Below are 27,258 nucleotides of genomic sequence, written 5' to 3'. Positions count from 1 at the left end.
CCCCTCAGTCTCCCCCACTCCCCCCCCCCCCGTCTCCCCCACCTCCCCTCGGTCTCCCCCACTCTACCTCTCCATCTCCCCCACTCAGTCTCCCCCACTCCCCCCTCAGTCTCCCCCACTCCCCCCTCAGTCTCCCCCACTCCCCCCCTCAGTCTCCCCCACTCCCTCCCTCAGTCTCCCCCACTCCCCCCTCAGTCTCCCCCACTCCCCCCCTCAGTCTCCCCCACTCCCTCCTCAGTCTCCCCCACTCCCTCCCTCAGTCTCCTCCACTCCCCCCTCAGTCTCCCCCACTCCCTCCCTCAGTCTCCCCCACTCCCCCCTCAGTCTCCCCCACTCCCCCCTCAGTCTCCCCCACTCCCCCCTCAGTCTCCCCCACACCCCTCTCCATCTCCCCCACTCCCCCCTCCGTCTCCCCCACTCCCCCCTCAGCCCCACTCCCCCCTCAGTCTCCCCCACTCCCCCCCCCCCCCCCGTCTCCCCCACCTCCCGTCGGTCTCCCCCACTCTCCCTCTCCATCTCCCCCACTCCCCCCCTCAGTCTCCCCCACTCCCCCCTCAGTCTCCCCCACTCCCCCCTCAGTCTCCCCCACTCCCTCCCTCAGTCTCCCCCACTCCCCCCTCAGTCTCCCCCACTCCCCCCCTCAGTCTCCCCCACTCCCTCCTCAGTCTCCCCCACTCCCTCCCTCAGTCTCCTCCACTCCCTCCTCAGTCTCCCCCACTCCCCCCTGCTCTGGACCCCCTCTCGTTCTCGGGGATGCCTTCCCCGTTGTGGCCAGACTCCAGCGGTGCGCTGAGCGGTGCGCTCACCTCCTCGAAGCTCTTGTCAGCCAGCACGACTGGTTGACGAACTTCAAAAGCAGGTGTGTTGGCCGGCGTGAAAACAGTGCGTGATGACGTCGGGACTTCGGCCCATCCGGGCCTAGGAATAGCGGGGGGCCAATAAGTCGGGATTCTGGTCGTGTCGGGGGGTCTTTCGAGGCCTTTGCCGGGAATGCCGACATGTAGTTTGTGCGGGGTTCGGAGAATAGCGGGAGGGCGTCGGACCGGCGTAGCCGTGAAAATATGCGCGGCCCGCTATTCTCCGAAACGGCGTGAGAGTGGATATTTTTTCTAAGGCATAAAACTTTTAAATGTTGACCTTCAGAGAGACTTTGATTCCCTCATACAAGGAACACAAAAAGTTAGCATGCAGAGATAACAAAAATTTAAGAATGAAAATAGCATGTCGGCCTTTATAGCAAGGGGTTGGAATATAGGAATTTTAAAACGTCTTGCTACAATTGCCCAGGAATTTGCTGAGACTACACCTGGAATTTTGTGTAGATTTCCTTATTTAAGGAAGGATCACAGTAAAGGTTCACAAGATTTTTTTTAATTGTACTCTTTCAAGGGGTGTGGAGACCACTGGCAAGGTCAGCATTTGTTGCCTATCCGTATTTGCCCTTGAACTGTACGGCTTGCTCGCTACTCTGGTTTAGCTCAGTGGGCTAGACAGCTGGTTTGTGATGCAGAACAAGGCCAGCAACGCGGGTTAAATTGCCGTACCAGTTTACCCGAACAGGCGCCGGAATGTGGCAACTAGGGTCTTTTCACAATAACTTCATACTTGTGACAATAAAAGGCTGTTATTGTATTACAAATTGGGCATTATATTTCAATTGAATTTGGGCAGCACGGTAGCACAAGTGGCTAGCACTGTGGCTTCACAGCACCAGGGTCCCAGGTTCGATTCCCTGCTGGGTCACTGTCTGTGCGGAGTCTGCACGTTCTCCCCGTGTCTGCGTGGGTTTCCTCCGGGCGCTCCGGTTTCCTCCCACAGTCCAAATACGTGCAGGTTAGGTGGATTGGCCATGACAAATTGCCCTTAGTGACCAAAAAGGTTTGGAGGGGTTAATGGGTTACGGGGATAGAGTGGAAATTATTGCTTAAGTGGGTCGGTGCAGACTCGATGGGCCGAATGGCCTCCTTCTGTACTGTATGTACTCTGCTCAAACACTCATCCACATTGTGAGGTTTCCTGTATCATCTACCTTCCGAGGCAGTGCATTCCCAAATTCCACCACCCTCTAAACCTCCTGCCTTTCACCTTAAAAGTATGCTCCTTGTTATTTACCCTTCAAGCAAGGGGAACAGCTGCTTTCCATTCACCATGTCCATAATCGTATACACTTTATTTTGTTATGTTGTCATTTACAGCACAGAAGGAGGCTATTTGGCCTATTTTGCACCAGCTCCTAAAAGCACTACCTAGCTCACCCCTTCACCCGCTATCTCTGTAGCCTCTCAATTAATCACTTTCAAATATATATCCAGATCTTTTTTGAAACCTCCTATGGAATCTGCCTCCACCACTCTCCCGGGCAGCGCATTCCAAATCCCATCAACTCTCCCAGCTCTTTCGCTGACCACCTTGAAATTATGACCCTTAGTCACTGACATACCAACGAGTGGAAACAGAATATCCTTCTTTACCCTGTCAAAATTGTTGATAATTTTGAACACCTTAAAAAAGGTCGCCTCTTAACCTTCTCTGCTCCAAGGAGAACAAGCCCAATTTCTCCAATCTTTCCTTGTATCTAAAATTCCTCATTCCTGATATCATTCCAGTAAATCTCCTCTGCACTCTCTCCAGGGCTTTAACATCCTTCCTTAAATAAAGTACCCAGGACTGAACACAATACTCCAAATATGATCTGACCAATGATTTATAGAGGTGTAGCATCACTTTTATACTCCATGCCTCTATTTATAAATCCAATAGGTCTTCTTAACAACTTTTTCAACTTGTCTGGCCACCTTCAAAGAATTACACAGTTGAACCCCGAGGTCCCTCTGCTCCTGTCCTCCCCTCAGAGTTGTACCATTTAAAAAAAATAAATTTAGAGTACGCAATTAATTTATCCAATTAAGGGGCAATTTAGCGTGGCCAATCCACCTGACCTGCACATCTTTGGGTTGTGGGGGCGAAGCCCACGCAGACACGGGGAGAATGTGCAAACTCCACACAGACAGTGACCCAGAGCCGGAATTGAACCTGGGATCTCAGCGCCGTGAGGCAGCAGTGCTAACCCACTGCGCCACCGTGCTGCCCCAGAGTTGTACCATTGAGCCTATGTTGTCTCCAGGGGCGAGATTCTCCCACCCCCCGCCGGGTCGGAGAATCGCCCCGGGGCGGTGTGAATCCTGCCCCCGATGGGCGGCGAATTCTCCGACACCGGAGATTCGGCGGGGGCGGGAATCGCACCGTGCCGGTCGGCGCCCCCACCATCCCCCGGCGATTCTCCAGCCCGCGATGGGCCGAGGTCCCGCTGCTGTAATGCCGGACCCGCCGGCGTGAATCAAACCACCTCCGTTACCAGCGGGACTGGTGGCGCGGGTGGGCTCTGGGGTCCTGGGGGGGACACGGGGCGATCTGGCCCTGGGGGGGTGGCCCCACGGTGCCCGCGATCGGGGCCCAACGATCCAGGGGCGGGCCTGTGCCATGGGGGCACTCTTCCCCTCCGCCTCGGCCATCAGTCTCCGCGATGGCCAACGCAGAAGAGAACCCCCCCCCCCGCGCATGCGCGGGGATGACATCAGCAGCCGCTGACACTCCCGCGCATGCGCGGACTTCCACCAGCCGGCAGAGTCCCTCCCACGCCAGCTGGCGGGAGGGCAACCACTCCAGCGCGGGCCTAGCTCCTAAAGGTGAGGGCTTGGCCCCTAAAGGTGCGGAGGAATCCTCACCTTGGGGCGGCCTGACGCTGGAGTGGTTACCGCCACTCCATCCCGCCGGGACCCCCTGCCCCACCATGTAGGGGAGAATCCCGTCCCCCATGTTTCTTCTACCAAAATGCATTACCTCACTATTCGCTGTACTGAAGTTCATATGCCAGGTGTCGGCCTAACCTAGGGACTGGTTTAGCTCACTGGGCTAACTCGCTGGCTTTTAAAGCAGACCAAGCAGGCCAGTAGCACGGTTCGATTCCCGTACCAGCCTCCCCGGACAGGCGCCGGAATGTGGCGACTAGGGGCTTTTCACAGTAACTTCATTGAAGCCTACTCATGACAATAAGCGGTTTTCATTTTCATTTCATTTTTCATTAGTTAGCCAACTTGTCAATGTCGCTCTGAAGTCGCTCACCGTTATCCTCACTATTCTCCCTAGGTTAGTGTCATCTGCAAATTTATAGATTTTGCCCTCAACACCCTCTTCTAAATCATTTATATAAATCAGAAAAGTCAAGGGTCCCAATACTGAGCCCTGGGGAACGGCACTTTCAACTCATCTCCAGTCTGAGAAATGCCCATTTATACCTACCCTCTGCTTCCTATCTCGCAGCCAACTTCTAATCCATACTGCCAAGGACCCATCAATCCCAACATTTTAAATTTGATAACCAATCTGCTATGTGGCACTGTGTCAAATGCTTTCAGGAAGTCCAAATATACATCATCCGCAGTACTACCCTCACCAATTCCTGCATTACCTCGTCAAAGAACTCATTTATTTGTCAAACATGACCTGCCCTTGACAAAGACATGTTGACTGTCTCGTATTAACTTATTTTTCTCTCAGTGTATATTTATCTCATCCCATAAGACCATGACATAGGAACAGAATAGGCCCATCGAGTCTGCTCCGCCATTCAATCATGGCTGATATGTTTCGTGTCCCCATTCTCCTGCCTTCTCCCCATAACCCTGGATCCCCTAATTAATCAAGAACCTATCTAACTCTGTCTTAAAGACACTCAGTGATTTGGCATCTACAGCCTTCTACGGCAAAGAGTTCCACAGATTCCCCACCCTCTGGCTGAAGAAATTCCTCCTCATCTCTGTTTGAAAGGATCGTCCCTTTAGTCTGAGGTTGTGCCCTCTAGTTCTAGTTTTTCTTTCTGGTAGAAACATCCTCTCCATGTACACTCTATCCAGGCCTCACAGTATCCTGTAAGTTTCAATAAGACCCCCCCTCATCCTTCTGAACTTCAACTAGTACAGACCCAGAGTCCTCAACTGTTCCTCATACGACAAGCTCTTCATTCCAGGGATCATTCTTGTGAACCTCCTCTGGACCCTTTCCAAGGCCAGCACATCCTTCCTTAGATACGGGGCCCAAAACTGCTCACAATACTCCAAATGGGGTCTGACCAGAGCCTTATACAGCCTCAGAAGTACATCCCTACTCTTGTATTCTAGCCCTCTCGACATGAATGCTAACATTGCATTTGCCTTCCTAACTGCTGACTGAACCTGCATGTTAACCTTAAGAGATCCCGTATTATGGCCTCCATCAGTTTTCTCACTATTGATGTCAAGCTGACAGGTCTTTAGTTTCCTGGCTTATCCTTTGCCCCTTTCTTAAACAACGGCATAACATTTGCAGTCCCCCATTCCCCTGGGACTAATCCTGTGTTCAGAGAGGCCTGAAAAATGTCTATCAACGGCTCTGCAATATGCTCCCTTACCTATCAGCAACCTACGATGCACCCCATTCAGGCCTGGCGACTTCTTTACCTGGAGTGCTGCCAGCCTTTTTGGCACCTTTTCTTTGTCTACCACTATCCTGCTCAGTTTCTCAACATCCACATTTTTAACTCGGTCATTGTCACCATCTTCTAAATTGGTAAAGACAGAAACAAAGTATTAACTTAGTACCACTGCCATACCCTCGGCTTCAGTGAGAGCAATTTACTCTGCTTGTCCCTTATGGACTCCACTCTATCCTTCACTAATCTTTTACCATTAATATGTTTGAAGAACATTTTTCTATTTGATTTAGCACAGCCTGCAATCCTGTCCTCATGCTACCTCTTAGCCTTCCTTATTTCATCAGCCCCCCCCCCCCCCGCCCCCCCCCCCAACCCCCCAGCCTTCTCTGCTCCAAAGAAAACAACAACACAAGCTTATCCAGCCTTTCTCGCAGCTGAAACGCTCCACACCAGACAACATCCTGGTGAATCTCCTCTGCACCCTCTCTAGTGCAATCTCATCCTTCCTTTAATGTGGTGACCAAAACTGCACACAGTACTCCAGCTGTGGCCTCATCAAAGTCCTGTACAGCTCCAAGATAACCTCTCTGCTCTTATAATCTATGCCACGACTGACAAAGGCATGTGTCCTGTATGACTTTTTAACTACCGTATTCACCTGTCCTGCCATATTCAGAGATCTGTGAATAAGCACCCCAAGATCCCTCTGTTCCTTTGAGCTTCCTAGTGCCCTACCATTCATTGAGTACTCCCTTATTGTGTTACTCCTTCCAAAGTGCATCGCCTCACACTTTTCTGGGTTAATTTCATCTGCCACTGATCTGCCCATTTTATCAATCCATCTGTATCTTTTTATTATTCATTTACGGGATGTGGGTGTCGCTGGGCCAGCATTTATCGCCCTTCCCTAGTTGGCTGCCTTCATGAACCATTACGTCCACAGTATACCCACTGTGCTATTCGGGAGGGGGTTCCAGGATCTTAACGCAGCGACAGTGAAGGAACGGCGATATATCCTACAAGAGAGGATTTAATCATCGCCCCGTGACATTCAATGGCATTACCATCACTGAATCCCCCACTATCAACATCCTGGGGGTTACCATTGATCAGAAACTAAACTGAACTAGTCACATTAATACCATGGCTACTGTGGCAGGTCAAAGGCTCGGAATCCTACGGCAAGTAACTCACCTCCTGACCCCCCCCCCCCCCCCCCCCCCCCCCCCCAAAAAGCCTGTCCACCATCTACAAGGAGTGTGATGGAATAGTCTCCACTTGCCTGGATGAGTGCAGCTCCAACTACGCTCAAGAAGCTCAACACCATCCAGGGAAAAAACAGTCTGCTTGATTGCTCCCCTTCCACAAACATTCGAATCTTCCACCACCGACGCACGGTGGCAGCCATGTTTACTGTCTACAAGATGCACTGCAGAAACTCACCAAGGCTCCTTAGGCAGCACCTTCCAAACCCACCACCTCTACCATCTAGAAGAACAAGAGCAGCAGCTACCTGGGAATCCCACCACCTGGAGATTCCCCTCCCAGTCACACCCCGCCCTGACTGGGAAATATATCGGCCGTTCCTTCACTGTCGCTGGGGCAAAATCCTGGAGCTGCCTCCCTAACAGCACTGTGGGTGTACCTACACCTCAGGGACTGCAGCGGCTCAAGGCAGCTCATCACCACCTTCTGAAGGACAAATAGGGATGGGCAATAAATGCTGGCCTAACCAGCGACGCCCACATCCCGCAAATGAATAAAAAATAAAAATTTTAAAAATGTTAGTCTCCCATCTGGGACCTTGTCAAAGGCTTTGCTGAAATCCATGTAAACTACATCAACTGCTTTATCCTCATCGACACACCTGGTCACGTGCTCAAAAAAATTCAATCAAATTTGTTCGGCATGACCTCCCTCTGACAAAGCAATGCTGACTATCCCTGGTCAAACCTTGCCTCTCCAAGTGGAGATAGATTCTCTCCTTCAGAATTTTCTCCAATAGTTTCCCTACCACTGACATGACATTCTGTAGTTCCCTGGTTTTTCTCTGCCACCCTCCAGTCCTCCAGTTCTCTGGCACCTCCCCTGTAGCCAGAGAGGAATAAAAATTTGAGACAGAGCCCCTACCAATTCTTCCTGCCGAAGTGGACAAGTTCACATTTTCCCGTATTATACGCCATCTGCTCAATTTTTTTTCCACGCGCTTAACCTATCTATGTTCTTTTGCACACTTATGTCCTCTTCACAACTTACTTTCCACCTATCTTTGCAAATTTATCAGCCATATCATGATATAAATATAAAAAGTTGAGGCCCCAGCACTGATCCCTGTGGCACTCCACTCACCTGTTGTTCACCTGAAAATTACCCATTTATGCTGACTGTTTCCTGTTACCGAGCCGCTCCTCTATCCAGGACAATAGATTATCCCGACATGAGCTCTTATTTTGTGTAGTAACCTTTGGTGTTGGGCCTTGTTAAGTATAGCACATCCACAGGTTCACCTTTATCCATGTTGCTCGTTACTGCTTCAAAGGACTTTGATAAATTAGTCAAACATAATTTCCCTTTCACAAAACCATGTTGACTCTGCCTGATTGCATTGAGATTTTCTAAGTTTCCCGTTATAACTGCATTAGTGATAGCAATTTTCTTTTTTTTAATATAAATTTAGATTACCCAATTCATTTTTTCCAATTAAGAAGCAATTTAGCATGGCCAATCGACCTACCTTGCACATCTTTGGGTTGTGGGGGCGAAACCCACGCAAACACGGGGTGAATGTACAAACTCCTCACAGACAGTGACCCAGAGTCGGGATCGAACCTGGGACCTCAGCGCCATGAGGCAGCAGCGCTGACCCACTGTGCCACCATGCTGCCCTGTAATAGCAATTTTCTGATGGCAGATGATAAACTAACTGTCCTGTAGTTTCCTGCCTTCTGTTTCAGTCCACTTTCGAACTGAAGAATCAAATTCTTTGCCCGCGATTTAACAGCCTTGCTTGCTGTGCAGGAGATTCCCATAATGGCCACTAAATGGCGCACAAACCCAAATCTCGATGGCGCATTTTGAGTTTCCACGTACCCCGCCCCCTGCTAGTCGCATAATCAGGTTCACGCCCAGGAAGGGCATGTACCTGATATGCATACATACAGAGGACACTGCCATGGGAAATACCAATGGGCAATGCCAGGGCTATTGCCAGGGGGCACAGCCAGGAGGAACTGCTAGGGGTCTCCATTGAGGATTACCATCCTCCATTGGGGTGGGTTCCCCATCTGCGTGTTGGGTCTAAGGGTGTTCTTCTTATCTGCCGGGTGTCCCATTGTCTGTGGGTGGGAGCATTTTATCCCATTGTCTGTGGGCCAGCTTTTTTAGGCCCGCCCCTCCAGTTCACTATGTGAACAGCGCCAGCTCTTTGAAATCAAACAAAGTGCTGTAAATCATTTACAGTGAAAACAAGACACAATTTGTCTGCCATTTCCTCATTACCTGTTATTAATTGCCCAGACTCATCTCTAGAAGACCAAAGGTTTCTTTAAATTCTACGTGACCTTTTTAAATGTAGGCTCTTACCTTTTACTATCTGTTTTCATATTTCTAGCTACTTTCTCTTGCACTCTTATTTTCCCCTCTTAATTAATCTTTCAGTCATTGTTTACAGTTCTTCATATTCTGCCCAATCATCAGATCTGCCACGCATCTTTACGGAATTATACGCTTTTTCTTTCAATTTTATTCTATTTTTAACTTCCTCAGTTAAGCACAGATGCTGCATCCTTCCCTCAGAGCCTTTCTCATTGGAATGTACCTTTTCTGACTATTCTGAACTACCTCCTTATATGTCTGCCACTAGATCACAACTGACTTATCCCTTAACCTAATTCCCCTGTTCATTTTAGCCTGCTCTATCCTCATGCAGTCATAATGGTCCTTATTTCGGTTTATATCACTAGCCTTACAGGGACAGCATGGTAGCACAGTGGTTAGCACTGTTGCTTCACAGCTCCAGGGTCCCAGGTTCGATTCCCGGCTTGGGTCACTGTCTGTGCAGAGTCTGCACGTTCTCCCCGTGTCTGCGTGGGTTTCCTCCGGGTGCTCCGGTTTCCTCCCACAGTTCAAAGACGTGCAGGTTAGATGGATTGGCCGTGATAAATTGCACTTTGTGTCCAAAAAGGTTAGGAGGGGCTACTGGGTTATGGGGATAGGGTGGAGGTGTGGGCTTAAGTGGCTGCTCTTTCCAAGGGCCATTGCAAACTCGATGGGCTGAATGTCCTCCTTCTGCACTGTAAATTCTATGATTCTTTGATCCGCTCATCTCCCTCAAATTAATGTGAAATTCAATCATATTATGATCATTGCTACCTCAGGGCATATCCGCTATATGGTCATTGATTAATCCTGTTGCATTGCACAGTAGGTATAGTACAGCCTGCCCTCTGGTTGGTATCAAAATTTGCTGCTCTAAGAAAATGTCTCAAGAACACTGTATGAACACATCATCCAGGCTACTTGTGTCAATCTGATTTATCAAATCTATATGTAGATTAAAATCACTCATGATTATTATCCTTTCTCATAAACCCCCTGAGGCACTCTCAATTATGACACGAAAGTTAGGTCAGTAATCAAAGGCTTTAATAAGCAGTGGACAATGGCAGCCTCCATGAGAAGTGTGCTCGCAAAATGGAGTCTCATCTTAAGTACTGTTTCCCAGGGGGCGTAGCCAGAGGCGGAGTCCCCCAGGATTCCAAGCCTCTTAAAGGGGCAATGTATTCCAATCATCACAAGCCTCTTAAAGGGGCAAGGTATTCCGATCATCACACCCCCATTCCTGTATACCCCATTCTACAGTGTGGTTACTCTTAAAGGATCTTCACCACTCCTACAAGTGTAGGTCCTACAGAGCAGAAAAGTAGTGACTGAAGAGAGAGATATCAAGATTTAAAACCTAATCCAGTCATTGTGTACCTTTAAAAGTCAGCATGCATGGCATGGGGGCAGGAATAAAGAAGTTTTAAAAGTTTAAAAAGTTTTAAAATAAATATAATCTTTATTATTGTCACAAGTAGGCTTACATTAACACTGCAAAAGCCCCTAGTTGCCACATTCCGGTGCCTGTTCGGGTACACGGAGAATTCAGAATGTCCAATTCACCCAACAGCACGTCTTTTGCAACTTGTGGGAGGAAACCGGAGCACCCAGAGGAAACCCATGCAGACACGGCGAGAACGTGCAGACTCCACACAGACAGCGACCCAAACTAGAATCGAACCTGGGATTCTGACGCTGTAAAGCAACAGTGCTAACCACTGTGCTACGTGTGCTGCCCGTCTGGTGACACCACATCGAGTACATTGTGTATTTTTGATTTCCATATTTAAGTGAGAATATACATCTGCGGAAGATGATGAGAGGACTAATGAGAGGGGAAAACATAGAATCATAGAATTCCTCCAGTGCACAAGGAGGTAATTCACCCCTTGGGTCTGCACCGACCCTCTGAAAGCGTGTCCTACCTAGGCTTACTCTCCTGCCCTATCCCATACTGAAAACTATCGCCAATCTATCAGCCACAAATGCATCTCTCATTGACCGTATTGGTATGAGTGACCACCACACAGTCCATATTCCTGGATAATTGGGGCTCATTCTGGGGTAGGTGGGACCGATACAAACAGGATGGTCTTCACCTGAACCAGAGGGGTACAAATATCCTGGGGGGGGGAGATTTGCTAGTGCTCTTCGGGGGGGTTTAAACTAATTTAGCAGGGGGATGGGCACCTAAATTGTAGTCCCAGTGTACAGGATGTTGAGAGTAGTGAGGTCAGGGATAGGGTTAAAAGTTCGAAAGAGGGCACCGGCAAGCAGCTCGCTGGTTTGAAGTGTGTCTACTTCAACGCCAGGAGCATCCGGAATAAGGTGGGTGAGCTTGCAGCATGGGTTGGTACCTGGGATCTCGATGTTGTGGCGATTTCGGAGACATGGGTAGAGCAGGGACAGGAATGGTTGTTGCAGGTTCCAGGATTGAGATGTTTCTGTAAGAACAGAGAAGATGGTAAAAGAGGGGGGGGGTGTGGCATTGTTAATCAAGGAAAGTATTACGGCAGTAGAAAGGACGCTTGAGGACTCGTCTACTGAGGTAGTATGGGCCGAGGTTAGGAACAGGAGAGGAGAAGTCACCCTGTTGGGAGTTGTCTATAGACCTCCGAATAGTTCCAGAGATGTAGAGGAAAGGATTGCAAAGATGATTCTTGACAGGAGCGAGAGTAACAGGGTAGTTGTTGTGGGGGACTTTAACTTTCCAAATATTGACTGGAAATACTATAGTTCGAGTACTATAGATGGGTCAGTTTTTGTGCAATGTGTGCAGGAGGGTTTTCTGACACAGTATGTAGACAGGCCAACAAGGGGCGAGGCCACATTGGATTTGGTACTGGGTAATGAACCCGGCCAGGTGTTAGATTTAGATGTAGGTGAGCACTTTGGTGATAGTGATCACAACTCGGTTATGTTTACTTTAGCAATGGGCAGGGATAGGTATATACCGCAAGGCAAGAATTATAGCTGGGGGAAAGGCAATTATGATGCTATTCGGCACGATTTAGGATGTATAGGATGGGGAAGGAAACTGCAGGGGATGGGTACAATCGAAATGTGGAGCTTTTTCAAGGAACAGCTACTGCGTGTCCTTGATAAGTATGTACCTGTCAGGCAGGGAGGAAGTTGTCGAGCAAGGGAACCGTGGTTTACTAAGGAAGTTGAAGCACTTGTCAAGAGGAAGAAGAAGGCTTATGTTAGTATGAGACATGAAGGCTCAGTTAGGGAACTTGAGAGTTACAAGTTAGCCAGGAAGGACCTAAAGGGAGAGTTAGGAAGAGCGAGGAGAGGACACGAAAAGTCGTTGGCGGATAGGATCAAGGAAAACCCTAAGGCTTTCTATCGGAACAAAAGAATGACTAGAGTAAGATTAGGGCCAATCAAGGATAGTAGTGGAAAGTTGTGTGTGGAATCAGAGGAGATAGGGGAAGCATTAAATGGATATTTTTCGTCAGTGTTTACACTGGAGAAAGACAATGTTGTCGAGGAGAACACTCAGGTTCAGTCGACCAGGCTAGATGGAATTGAGGTTCAAAAGGAGGAGGTGTTAGCAATTTTAGAAAATGTCAAAATAGATAAGTCCCCTGGGCCAGATGGGATTTATCCTAGGATTCTCTGGAAAGCCAGGGAGGAGATTGCAGAGCCTTTGTCCTTGATCTTTATGTCGTCTTTGTCGACAGGAATAGTGCCGGAAGACTGGAGGATAGCAAATGTTGTCCCCTTGTTCAAGAAGGGGAGTAGAGACAACCCTGGTAATTATAGACCTGTGAGCCTTACTTCGGTTGTGGGTAAAATGTTGGAAAAGGTTATAAGAGATAGAGTTTATAATCATCTTGAAAAGAACAAGTTGATTAGGGATACTCAACACGGTTTTGTGAAGGGTAGGTCATGCCTCACAAACCTTATTGAGTTTTTTGAGAAGGTGACCAAACAGGTGGATCAGGGTAAAGCTGTTGATGTGGTGTATATGGATTTCAGTAAGGCGTTTGATAAGATTCCCCAAGGTAGGCTATTGCAGAAAATAAGGAAGTATGGAATTGAAGGTGATTTAGCGGTTTGGATCAGTAATTGGCTAGCTGAAAGAAGACAGAGGGTGGCGGTTGATGGCAAATGTTCATCCTGGAGTTCAGTTACTAGTGGTGTACCGCAAGGATCTGTTTTGGGGCCACTGCTGTTTGTCATTTTTATAAATGACCTGGAAGAGGGTGTAGAAGGATGGGTTAGTAAATTTGCAGATGACACGAAGGTCGGTGGAGTTGTGGATAGTGCTGAAGAATGTTATAGGATACAGAGGGACATAGATAAGCTGCAGAGCTGGGCTGAGAGGTGGCAGATGGAGTTTAATGCGGAAAAGTGTGAGGTGGTTCACTTTGGAAGGAGTAACAGGAATGCAGAGTACTGGGCTAATGGCAAGATTCTTGGTAGTGTAGATGAACAGAGAGATCTCGGCATCCAGGTACATAAATCCCTGAAAGTTGCCACCCAGGTTAATAGGGCTGTTAAGAAGGCATATGGTGTGCTAGCCTTTATAAGCAGGGGGATTGAGTTTCGGAACTACAAGGTCATGCTGCTGCTGTACATAACTCTGGTGCGGCCGCACCTGGAGTACTGCGTGCAGTTCTGGTCACCACATTATAGGAAGGATGTGGAAGCTTTGGAAAGGGTTCAGAGGAGATTTACTAGGATGTTGCCTGGTATGGAGGGAAGGTCTTACGAGGAAAGGCTCAGGGAATTGAGGTTGTTTTCGTTAGAGAGGAGAAGGCTGAGAGGTGACTTAATAGAGACATATAAGATAGTCAGAGGGTTAGATAGGGTGGACAGTGAGAGTCTTATTCCTCGGATGGTGATGACCAACACGAGGGGACATAGCTTTAAATTGAGGGGTAGTAGATATAGGACAGATGTCAGAGGCAGTTTCTTTACTCAGAGAGTAGTAGGGGTGTGGAACGCCCTGCCTGCAACAGTAGTAGACTCGCCAACTTTAAGGGCATTTAAGTGGTCACTCGATAGACATATGGATGAAAATGGAATAGTGTAGGTCAGATAGGCTTCAGATGGTTTCACAGGTCGACGCAACATCGAGGGCCGTAGGGCCCGTACTGCGCTGTAGTGTTCTATGTTCTATGTGGAGACAGAGAGCTGTCTTAACATTGAAGATCCCCTGCAGCGTATTGTGTGGCTCTACCACTGTGCTAAATCGGATATATTTTGAACAGATCTACTGGCTCAAAATTTGGCATTCCTGAGGTGCTGTGGGCTATCAGCAGCAGCAGAATTGTATTCAACTGCAATCTGTAACCTCAAGGCCCAGCATAGCCACTACTCTACCGTTACCACCAAGCCGGGGGATCAACGCTCAATACTGAAAAATGAGGTGTCAATCTCATGAAGCTCCAACTCAGGACTACTTGCACACCTAACAGCGAAAGCAGCACGCAATAAACAGAGCTAAGCAATCCCATAGCTGACAGGTCAGATCTAAGCTCTGCAGTCCTGCCTATTCCAGCCGTGAATGGTGGTGGACAATTAAACAACTTACTGGAGGAGGAGGTTCCGCATATATCCCCATCCTCAATATGGAGGAGCCCAGCACGTCAATGCAAAAGGCGAGGCTGAAACATTTGCAACAATCTTCAGCTATAAATGCCGAGTGGATGATCCAACTCGTCCTCGCCCTGATGTCGCCAGCATCAGAGATGAATGCCTTCATCCAATTCAATTCACTTCACATGGTACCATGAAAAAGCTGAAGGCACTGGGTACGGCAACAGCTTTGACAATGTTCTGGCAATAGCACTGAAGACTTGTGCTCCAGAACTTGCCGCACCCCTAGACAAGCTGTTCCAGTACAGCTACAGCACTGGCACTTACCCAGCAATATGGAAATTTGCCCAGGTGTGTCATGTTGACAAAAGGCAGGTCAAATCCAACGTGACCAACTACCGTCCCATCAATCTACTCTCTCAATCATCAGTAAAGTGGTGGAAAGGATCATCAGCAGTGCTATTAAGTGGTACTTATTCAGCAATAACCTGCCCACTGACACCCAGTTTGGGTTCAGACTGGGCCACTAACCTCCTGACTTCATTACAGCTTTGATCCAAACATGGACAATGGGGTGAGGTGAGTGACTGCCCTTGACTTCAAGGCAGTATTGGACCGAGTGTGGTATGGAGCCCTAGCAGAACTGGAGTCAATGGAAATCAGAGGCCCAACTCTCCACTTATTGGAGTCACACCTGGCACAAAGGGCGATGGTTGTGATTGATATTTGCTCATTCTTATCATTTTTTTTTCTCCAAATCTTTGGTTTAAAATAATTACAAATTGACTCAGCATTCCTTCCGTGACATCACATCCGCTGGTTTAGCTCACTCAGCTAAATTGCTGGCGTTTAAAGCAGGCCAGCAGCACGGTTCGATTCCCGTACCAGCCTCCCCGAACAGGCGCCGGAATGTGGCGACTAGGGGCTTTTAACAGTAACTTCATTGAAGCCTACTTGTGACAATAAGCGATTTTCATTTTTACATTTCAATGTCTCCCAGGATATGATCAGCCAGAATTGGCAGCTGTGCAGAATTGTATAGAATGGCTTGATGGGCTGAACGGTCTCCTATCTGCTTCTATTTTTTGTGTCCTTATGTGAGCAGAGAGATCAGGAGAGGAATCAATTAGAAAAGCGAAGAGAGGCAGCATGTATGGGCGACCCATGAGCAGACAAATGCATTGCACTCTGAATGGCCAACCAGTCATGGGAGCTGTCTTGTAAGAGAAGGTCAGGGTGTAAGACGGGTAACTGCATTGAAAAGAATGGAGGAACTAGTCTGTTCATTCTGTTGCATCACATGATGTTGCATTGAAGAAACAGTCCTATCCTTGATTTGAGTTCCCTGAGAATCACCCTTCCTGACAAGTGATTCAATTTAATTTTAAATCATCATTGTCTAATTCTAATACATTTGCAAGTTTCTATTTTTACACAGAAAAGTCTCTGCCTCATGATTTAATGGGGCCTCCCTTTATGTCCCAGGTGGAAGAATTGGGCCCCCAATCTGCCGAGGTGCATTGATGCGGAGTCGGTGGAGGACCTTCCCATGGATTTACGATTCAATTTCAGGAAACAATTTGACTTCAATACCTCTTTAGGTTCAGCGTAAGTATCACGCTGATATCCGTAAGATGCCTTGGAAAAAGCATTGTAACTGCTCGAGAGTAGCAAATTTATCACTGTGATCCAATGTTTGAGATGAGGCGTGGTCCGGGCTGATGCTCATTAGATTCACTGGGAATAGGTCTGATAGTTGGTGCCAGTGTCCCCCAGTCAGGACCTAAAAAAACATTTTTTTTTCATAGTCGCTGAATGAAGTTACTGTGAAAAGTCCCGAGTCGCCCCATTCCAGTGCCTGTTCGGGGAGGCCGGTACAATAATCACTGAATGGAATATTCCAGATCAAATTCTAAGGAGGTTACCCTAGCAGAGCAGATGGACTGCTATTAAGACCAGAAGACCATAAGACATAGGAGCAGAATTAGGCCATTCGGCCCATCGAGTCTGCTCTGCCATTCAATCATGGCTGATATTTTCTCATCCCCATTCTCCTGCCTTCTCTCCATAACCCCTGATCCCCTTATGAATCAAGAACCTATCTATCTCTGTCTTAAAGACACTCAGTGATTTGGCCACCACAGCCTTCTGCGGCAAAGAGTTTCACAGATTCCCCACCCTCTGGCTGAAAAAAATTCCTCCTCATCTCTGTTTTAAAGTATCGTCCCTTCAGTCTGAGATGGTGTCCTCTGCTTCTAGTTTTTCCTACAAGTGGAAACATCCTCTCCACATCCACTCTATCCAGGCCTCGCAGTATCTTGTACGTTTCAATAAGATCCCCTCTCATCCTTCTAAACTCCAACGAGCACAGGGTCCGCAAACGTTCCTCATACGACAAGCTCTTCATTCCGGGGATCATTCTTGTGAACCTCCTCTGGTCCCTTTCGAAGGCCAGCACATCCTTCCTTAGATACGGGGCCCAAAACTGCTCACAATACTCCAAATGGGGTCTGACCAGAGCCTTATACAGCCTCAGAAGTACATCCCTGCTCTTGTATTCTAGCCCTCTTGACATGAAAGCTAACATTGCATTTGCCTTCTTAACTGCCGACTGAACCTGCACATTAGCCTTAAGAGCATCGTGAACAAGGACTCCCAAGTCCCTTTGTGCTTCAGCTTTCCAAAGCCTTTCCCCATTTAGAAAATAGTCTATGCCTAGATTCCTCCTTCCAAAGTGCATAACCTCACACTTTTCCATTGTATTTCATTTGCTACTTCATTGCCCACTCTCCTAGCTTGTTCAAGTCCTCCTGCAGCCCCCTTGCTTCCTCAATACTACCTGTCCTTCTTCAGATCTTTGTATCATCTGCAAACTTAGCAACAGTGCCTTCAGTACCTTCGTCCAGATCATTTATGTATATTGTAGAAAGTTGTGGTTCCAGCACAGACCCCTGAGGCACACCACTAGTCACCGGCTGCCATCCTGAAAAAGACCCCTCTTTGCCTTCTGCCAGTCAGCCAATCATCTATCTGTGCCAGGATCGTACCCTTAACACCATGAGCTCTTAACTTATTAGAACATAGAACATAGAATGATACAGCGCAGTACGGCCCTTCGGCCCACGATGTTACACCGACATGGGAAGTCAAAGACTAAAGGCCATCTAACCTACACTATGCCATTATCATCCATATGCTTATCCAATAAACTTTTAAATGCTCTCAATGTTGGCGAGTTCACTACTGTTGCAGGTAGGGCATTCCATGGCCTCACCACTCTTTGCGTAAAAAACCCACCTCTGACCTCTGTCCTGTATCTATTACCCCTCAATTTAAGGCTATGTCCCCTCGTGCTAGCCACCTCCATCCGCGGGAGAAGGCTCTCACTGTCCACCCTATCTAACCCTCTGATCATTTTGTATGCCTCTATTAAGTCACCTCTTAACCTTCTTCTCTCTAACGAAAACAACCTCAAGTCCATCAGCCTTTCCTCATAAGATTTTCCCTCCATACCAGGCAACATCCTGGTAAATCTCCTCTGCACCCGCTCCAAAGCTTCCACGTCCTTCCTATAATGAGGCGACCAGAACTGTATGCAATACTCCAAATGCGGCCGTACTAGAGTTTTGTACAACTGTAACATGACCTCATGGCTCCGGAACTCAATCCCTCTACCAATAAAGGCCAACACACCATAGGCCTTCTTCACAACCCTATCAACCTGGGTGACAACTTTCAGGGATCTATGTACATGGACACCGAGATCCCTCTGCTCATCCACACTACCAAGAATTTTACCATTAGCCAAATATTCCGCATTCCTGTTATTCTTTCCAAAGTGAATCACCTCACACTTCTCCACATTAAACTCAATTTGCCATCTCTCAGCCCAGCTCTGCAGCTTATCTATGTCCCTCTGTAACCTGCAACATCCTTCCGCACTGTCTACAACTCCACCGACTTTAGTGTCGTCTGCAAATTTACTCACCCATCCTTCTGCGCCCTCCTCTAGGTCATTTATAAAAATGACAAACAGCAACGGCCCCAGAACAGATCCTTGTGGTACGCCACTCGTAACTGAACTCCATTCTGAACATTTCCCATCAACCACCACTCTCTGTCTTCTTTCAACTAGCCAATTTCTGATCCACATCTCTAAATCACCCTCAATCCCCAGCCTCCGTATTTTCTGCAATAGCTGACCGTGGGGAACCTTATCAAACGCTTTACTGAAATCCATATACACCACATCAACTGCTCTACCCTCGTCTACCTGTTCAGTCACCTTCTCAAAGAACTCGATAAGGTTTGTGAGGCATGACCTACCCTTCACAAAACCATGCTGACTATCCCTAATCATATTATTCCTATCTAGATGATTATAAATCGTATCTCTTATAATCCTCTCCAAGACTTTACCCACAACAGACGTTAGGCTCACCGGCCTATAGTTACCGGGGTTATCTCTACTCCCCTTCTTGAACAAAGGGACCACATTTGCTATCCTCCAGTCCTCTGGCACTATTCCTGTAGCCAATGATGACATAAAAATCAAAGCCAAAGGCTCAGCAATCTCTTCCCTGGCTTCCCAGAGAATCCTAGGATAAATCCCATCAGGCCGTATTGAGGCAGTAAAAGGGAGTTCTCCTAGTTGTGATTGTATTAGCTCTTTAAAGAACAGTCATTCTTAACCAATCAGCGACTGACACCTTTTCAGGCAGATAAAGTTCTGCCTTAATCTTTAATTATTTTTTTAAATTTAGAGTACCCAATTATTTTATTCCAATTAAGGGGCATTTTAGCATGCCCAATCTTTGGGTTGTGGGGGTGAGGCCCACGCAAACACGGGGAGAATGTGTAAACTCCAGACAGACAGTGACCTGGGCCCGTGATCAAAGCCGGGTCCTCAGCGTCGTGAGGCAGCAGTGCTAACCACTATGCCGCCCAAACCTTGCCAAACGCTCCTCATAACAAGGAGGACTGAAGTCCTTTGTCTCTGGTGTCATCCTGGTAAACATTCTCAGCATTCTTTCAAATACCTCCTTATACCCTTCCTGAGGTGTATTGATGTTGTAACAGAGTAAAATTCCAAATGACTGAAAAAGCATTAAGAATCAGAGGATTCACTGAGCGTGGAGAGAGTGAGAGAGGTCACAGTGTAACGGACCCCCTTGTATTTTATCTCTCTAGTTTTGCGAAACTGGGGGTGAAGCAATTCTTACAGAAGTTTGAACAATCCTGGACCAGCACTGATGACTTTGAAAAAATCTTTTGTAATGTCGACAGCTCCATTGCAGGTAAAGGGCAGCAATTAGGAGAGGGACGACTGAATTTATAATCAAACACTGCACCACTTAAATATCAACAGCACAATGTATATTACAGCAGAAAGACCAACTTGCAAGAAAGACCTTGCATTGATATAGTGCCTTTGCCGACCTTGAGCTATTCCAAAGCTCTTACTCCAATGTAGCCCTTATAAACTGAGCACAGAAAACTTCCACAAACATTCATGTGACGATGATCAGATTGCTCCAGTTTCTTGCCATGTATTTGGCAGGATGTCAACCTAGGGGTTGTGTTAGAAAAAAAAACCTAAATGTTCCGCAGGTCTTGCATTCTCTGTGGAGAGCAAAACGTTGACGTTTCAGCAGATTGTTCATTCACCTGAAACGATGGGTGGGTGGGACAATATTTAACCCTCAAGCAGTAGGATGGTGGTATGGTGGTAATGTCACTGGGCTAGTAATCCAGAGGTCCAAGCTAATTCTCTGGAGTTGTAAGTTCAAATCCCACCACAGCAGCCAGTGGAATTGAAATGTGATTAATAAAAAGCTGGTATTAAAATTTGGTCTCAGAAATGGCTGCCATGAGAATGTCATTGATTGTCCTAAAAACCCATCTGGTTCATTAATGTCCTTGCGAGATGGAAATCTGCCTTCCTCATGCGGTCTGGCCCATATGTGACTCCAGATCCCACATCAATGTGGTTGAATCTTAACTGCCCCTCTGAAGTGGCCGAGCAAACGCACTCTGCTGAAGAGCAATTAGGGACGGGTAATGAATTCTGGCATCGCCCAGTGACGCCCACTTCCCCTGAAGGACATTGATGCACCATCAATCGGACACGAGGCGAGAGGTAGTTCCAAACGACAGGCTTTAATACACTAGATATGTGCCTGGCAGTAGACGTACAGAGAAAGGCCGACTGCCAGCCGGTACGGGTTCTTATACCCCGCCTCGTAGGCAGAGCTATCTACCTCTCAGCCAATCGGTGGAGAGTCACATGACTAGCCTCAGCCAATTGGCAGAGAGGCACATGACTTGCCTGGGCCAATGGGCAACGAGTCTTCTGCACCAATGGCAGCTTGGTTCTAGGGTACCGTAATCTCCCTAGTCATACTACCACAGACATCAACAAGACAGATGCTTTGCTCATTATCATGTTGTTTTTGGCTGCTTGCTGTTGGTATATTTCTTGCATTACGATGTTTTTTACATAAACCCCATGGCTGTAAAATGCAGTGAAACATTCTAAGATGGTGTTATTCCAATCCCAGACCAGGCCTCAACAGTTGCTAGGATATCAGACAGAAATCCCAATATTTTATTTAATTTGTAAGACTGTTAGGAAAGGATATTTCACTCCAGGAGTGATTCCAGGCACAAATTGGGATAGTCTATTAAAACAAACTTTATTATTAACACAGTATTACTAACTTTAACATCATAAATACAAATAGCAAGGCGGTACAGTGGCACAATGGTTAACACTGCTGCTTCGCGGCGCCAAGGTCCCGGGTTCGATCCAGGCCGTGCGGAGGTTGCACATTCTCCCCGTGTCTGCTTGGGTCTCACCCCCACAACCCAAAGGGTAGGTGGATTGGCTCCGCTAAATTGTCCATTAATTGTAAAAATCCTTTAAGAAGACAAATAGCTTTTAATTACTAGTTAAACAATGCTCAATAGCTAAGGAAACAACCCTAACTTCTATTTTTATCTCCACTCAAACAAAACCCATCTGAGGTCAAAATCCACTTTTAAATACAGTTAGCAGACTCAGGAATACTTGCTGTCCAGAGATGTCTTGGATAAACCACTTTGAGAAAGAGAGATCCTTCAGGAACCAACTACAGATTATTGCCTGTCTCAAACTATTGTCTAAACTGCCATCCTAAGACATTACTCCTGTCCGTCCAGTACACAGGCAGATTTTTAACCCACTATCTTATTTTAAAATTCATTTTGGATGAGGGAATAAAATGTAACATCTCAAAGTTTGCAGATGATACCAAATTAGTTCGGAGGGTGAATTGTGACGAGGATGCAGGGATCCTACAGCAAGATCTGGACAGATGCAGTATAATTTGGATAAGTGTGAGGTTATTCATTTTGGAAGCAAAAACAGGAAGGCAGATTACTACCTGAATGGTTGTAAATTGGGAGGGGAGAGTGTGCAGCGGGACCTGGGTGTCCTTGTGCACCATTCGCTGAAGGTAAGCATGCAGGTGCAGCAGGCGGTAAAGAAGACTAATGGTATGTTGGCCTTCATTGCAAGAGGTTTCGAGTATAGAAGCAGGGATGTGTTGCTACAATTGTACAGGGCCTTGGTGAGGCCACATCTGGAGTATTGTGTGCGTACGGTGTGTTAGCTTTTATTGGTAGAGGAATTGAGTTTCAGAGCCATGAGGTCATGTTGCAGTTGTACAAAACTCTGGTGTGGCCGCATTTGGAGTATTGTGTGCAGTTCTGGTTGCCACATTATAGGAAGGATGTGGAAGCATTGGAAAGGGTACAGAGGAGATTTACAAGAACGTTGCCTGGTATGGCGGGAAGATCATATGAGGAAATGCTGAAGGACTTGAGGCTGTTTTCGTTAGAGAGAGGAAGGTTAAGAGGGGACTTAATTGAGGCATACAAGATGATCAGAGGATTAGATAGGGTGGACATTGAGAGCCTTTTTCCTTGGATGGTGATGTCCAGCACGAGGGGACATAGCTTTAAATTGAGGGGAGATAGATATAGGACAGATGTCAGAGGTAGGTTCTTTACTCAGAGAGTAGTAAGGGCATGGAATGCCCTGCCTGCAACAGTAGTGGAGTTGCCAACACTAAACGCATTCAAATGGTCATTGGATAGGCATATGGACGATAAGGGAATAGTGTAGAGGGACTTTAGAAGGGTTTCACAGGACGGTGCAACATCGTGGGCCGAAGGGCCTGTACTGTGCCGGAATGTTCTGTGTTCTATGTTTTGGTCTCCTTCTCTGAGGAAGGATGTTCTTGCTCTAGAGGGAGTGCAGCGAAGGTTTACCAGACTGATTCCTGGGATGGCGGGACTGTCATATGAGGAGAGATTGACTAGGTTGGGATTGTTCTCGTGGAGTTCAGAAGAATGAGGGGGGATCTCATAGAGACTTCTAAAGTTCTAACAGGACTACACAGGGTAGATGCAGGGAAGATGTTACCAATGACGGGCGTGTCCAGAACCAGGGGTCACAGCCTGCGGATTCTGGGTGAACTATTTCGGACAAAGATAAGGAGACATTTCTTCACACAAATAGTCGTGAGCCTGTGGAATTCACAACCACAGGAAGTAGTTGATGCTAAAACTTTGAATATATTCAAGAGGCGGCTTGATATAGCACTTAGGGAGAATGGGATCAAAGGCTATGGGGAGAAAGCAGGATTAGGCTATTGAATAGGATGCTCAGCCGCGATCATGATAAGGGCGGCATGGTGGCGTAGTGGTTAGCATTGCTGCCTCACGGCGCCAAGTTCCCAGGTTCAATCCCGGCTCTGGGTTACTGTCCGTGTGGAGTTTGCCCATTCTCCCCGTGTCTGCGTGGGTTTCACCCCCACAACTCGCCAACATTGAGGGCATTTAAAAGTTTATTGGATAAGCATATGGATGATAAGGGCATAGTGTAGGTTAGATGGCCTTTAGTTTTTTTTTCCATGTCGGTGCAACATCGAGGGCCGAAGGGCCTGTACTGCGCTGTATCGTTCTATGTTCTATGTTCTATGTGCAGGGTAGGTGGATTGGCCATGCTAAATTGCCTCTTAATTGGAAAAAAAATGAATTGGGTACTCTAAATTTATTAAAAATAAAGCCATGATGGTGATGAGTGGCAGAGCAGGCTCGAAGGGCCAAAATGCCACCACCTGCTCCTATCTTCTATGTATCTATGTATAGAAACAAAATTCCATTAACTCTACTTCAGCAAACAATGTCCTTGGCTGGAATAAATTATGATCTTACTTTTAATTGCACTTCTGTTTCCAAAAAGCCTGGCTGCCTTTAACACCAGGATTTTAAAAAAGCACGACAGCCGCTAGTGCAGGCGTTTAACCCTTTACTGCAACAAATACATTCATCACAGTATTATATCAATGGAATTTTATTTTCAAACGATTTGGCAATCAATACATCATGAGGTCTTGACTATGTCATGTATTGTAGGCAAAATGATGAATAAAGGGGCATGGTTTTCAATAATGTTTTAGAGGGCTTGGAAGATAGAACTTGAAGCTAGAAAGACATTCTCTGATCAGAGTTGGGTTGATCCCTTATCCTCAGTATCACTGAAGTCTGTTCCATGTGCTAAACTGCAAAGTGTTCAATACTTTGTCGTTGAGTTAGTGTGGACCAGAGGAGGTCGGAAGTCATAGAGTCGTAGAGCCATAGACGTCTACAGCACAGAAAAGGCCCTTTGGCCCATTGCTGATTGTCTGGTCTGGCCCCAGTCAAATCTTTAACTGAACTGTTTTTCCCAGAAATTTCTAGGCTATCCACAGAAAGATCTAAACTTGTCTGCGCCGATCAAAAACAACCACCGACCTATTATATTCCCATTTTCCAGCACTTGGTCCATAACCTTGTGTGTCCTCGGATCGCAAGTGCTAAATAGTTCTGAAAAGTTCTGAGGGTCTCTGCCTCCACCACCCTCTGGGGGGAAAACATTTTCCTCACATCCCCTCTAAACCTCCTGCCCCTCACCTTAAATCTGCGGCCCCTGGTCATTGATCCCTCCACCAAGGGGAAAAGTTTCTTCCTGTCTACTCATCTAGGTCCCTCATAATTTTATACATCTCCATCACGTTCCCCCCTCAGTCTCCCCTGCTCCAAGGAAAACAACCCCAGTCTATCCAATCTTTCTTCATAGCTAAAACTCTCCAGCCCAGGCAACATCCTGGTAAATCTCCACTGCTCCCTTTCCAGTGCTATCACATCCCTCCTATAATGTGGATTCCAGAACTGCTCACAATACTCTCGCTGTGGCCTAACCAGCGTTTTGTACAGTTCCAGTATAACCTCCCCGCTCTTAAACTCTGCCTCGGCTAATAAAGGCAAATATACCATACGCCTTCTTAGCCACTATATCCACCTTCCCTGCAACCTTAAGCCTTTATCAGTAGGAAGATTGAGTTTCGGAGCCACAAGGTCATGCTGCAGCTGTACATAACTCTGGTGCGGCCACTCCTGGAGTACTGCGTGCAGTTCTGGTCACCACATTATCGGAAGGATGTGGAAGCTTTGGAAAGGGTTCAGAGGAGATTTACTCGGATGTTGCCTGGTATGGAGGGAAGGTCTTACGAGGAAAGGCTCAGGGACTTGAGGTTGTTTTCATTAGAGAGGAGAAGGCTGAGAGGTGACTTAATAGAGACATATAAGATAGTCAGAGGGTTAGATAGGGTGGACAGTGAGAGTCTCTTTCCTCGGATGGTGATGACCAACACGAGGGGACATAGCTTTAAATTGAGGGGTGATAGATATAGGACAGATGTCAGAGGCAGTTTCTTTACTCAGAGAGTAGTAGGGGTGTGCAACGCCCTGCCTGCAACAGTAGTAGACTCGCCAACTTTAAGGGCATTTAAGTGGTCACTGGATAGACATATGGATGAAAATGGAATAGTGTAGGTCAGATAGGCTTCAGATGGTTTCACAGGACGGCGCAACATCGAGGGCCGAAGGGCCTGTACTGCGCTGTAATGTTCTATGTTCTATGGTGTACATGCTAACATTTAGTTGTACAGTTTCCCAGGAATGCAGAGCTCTTTTAAGCTTCTCCAAGTTGGCGTTAAGTCAATGTTAACAGGATCTATATGTTTCCAGAATGCTAATCTTTCCATTTTTTTCCCCTCTCTCAGCATTTGTCAAGGACAACTGGAAGCAGGACTGGATATTTGGATACCAGTTCCTGAACGGCTTCAACCCAGTCCTGATACAGAAATGTGAGAAAATCCCAGTGAATTTCCCTGTAACAAATGCCATGGTCATGAAATCTCTCGTAAACTCCACACTGGAACAGGAAATTGAGGTACAGCTTTGATTTAATGTTTCAACTGGTTAAGATGTTAAACTGAGACGTGGACAATCCTGGGTACTTCCCAAGGAGCAAGTAGGAATTTGGTTCCTTCCCTGCAATCGCTGGAAGAATTTTGTATCCTGTGACTGATGTTAATGCTCAGAAAACGTCTTCTAAATCCCACACCAGTCAGTAGACAATAGGCAATTTGTAGTGCAATATGGGGCAGAGACCCGAGTGATACTGAGCACCGTCAGGGTAGAAAAAGAATTTGAAAAATTGGAGCCAGTCATTCTCTTGGCTGGACCTATTGAAGCTGAGATGATCTGGACTCCTCATCATTTCCCATTGTCTGTTTGCAATTAACCAAATTAAAGGCAAAACAACACTGAATTGCAACTTGATCAACATTTCATAGACAAGCGAATTTGAACTCAGTGGGGAGGCAGTGTCATAGTGGTATTGTTACTGGATTAGCATTCCAGGGACCCAGGGTAATGCTCTGAGGACCCAGGTTCGAATCCCACCACGGCAGATGATCAAATTTGAATCGAATAATAATCTGGAACTAAAACTCTGATGATGACCATGAAACCCATTGTCGATTGTGGTAAAAACCCATCTAGGTCACTAGTGTTCCTTTAGGGAAGGAAATCTGCCATCCTTACCTGGTCTGCTCTACATGTGACAGCAATTTAGTGATGGGCAATCAAATAAAAGTATGAATGGATACCCAGAGGCAAATAGTGCAGCAGGTTTGCGGAGGACTGTTACATTCTTTATTGTCACCGCAAAGATAAAGAATCACAAGTTGAGCTCGCAAACATATTGCAAGCGGTTTATTTACAAGATGCTGCTCAAACAGGGTGCAATGATGAACTCCACAAAAGCCCGTGAAATGTTCCGATTACATCATCGCACAACACGTGACATTACACGAGCCAATGGTGTTAATCTGAGACATATCTTCACTGTGAATACAACAGGATATTGATAAGCTGCAAAATTGGGCAGAGAAATGGCAGATGGAGTTTAACCTGGACAGGTGATGCATTTTGGTAGATCCAATTCAGGTGGGAGCTATAAAATAAATGGCAGAACCATCACGAGCATAGAGACACAGAGAGATCTGAGTGTGCAGGTCCATAGATCCTTAAAAGTAGCAGCACAGGTGGAAATGGCGGTAAAGAAAGCATATGGCATGCTTGTCTTCATAGGACGGGGTATCGAGTATAAAAGCTCAAAAATTATGTTACAGTTATATAGAACGTTGGTTAGGCCACATTTGGAAAACTGCCTCCACTTCTGGTCACCGCACTACCAGAAGGAC

The 27,258-nt window shown here is 46.8% G+C and overlaps 1 protein-coding gene across 1 annotated transcript in view; it reads left to right on the top strand.

Annotated features, from left to right (window-relative positions):
• Positions 1-27,258, top strand: part of LOC119958292 (polyunsaturated fatty acid 5-lipoxygenase-like) — an 81,334-nt gene that overhangs the window by 23,391 nt on the left and 30,685 nt on the right. Inside the window, exons 4-6 of the mRNA XM_038786725.1 lie at positions 16,106-16,228; positions 19,811-19,917; positions 25,771-25,940. Of these exons, the coding sequence (XP_038642653.1) occupies positions 16,106-16,228; positions 19,811-19,917; positions 25,771-25,940 (400 nt within the window). The remainder of the gene's footprint in view (positions 1-16,105; positions 16,229-19,810; positions 19,918-25,770; positions 25,941-27,258) is intronic.

The sequence above is a fragment of the Scyliorhinus canicula genome, chromosome 29 (genome assembly GCF_902713615.1).
Source record: "Scyliorhinus canicula chromosome 29, sScyCan1.1, whole genome shotgun sequence".
Lineage (NCBI taxonomy): Eukaryota > Metazoa > Chordata > Chondrichthyes > Carcharhiniformes > Scyliorhinidae > Scyliorhinus > Scyliorhinus canicula.
Note: the sequence above shows the minus strand (reverse complement) of the source record. Positions and strands in the feature narration are given on the sequence as shown.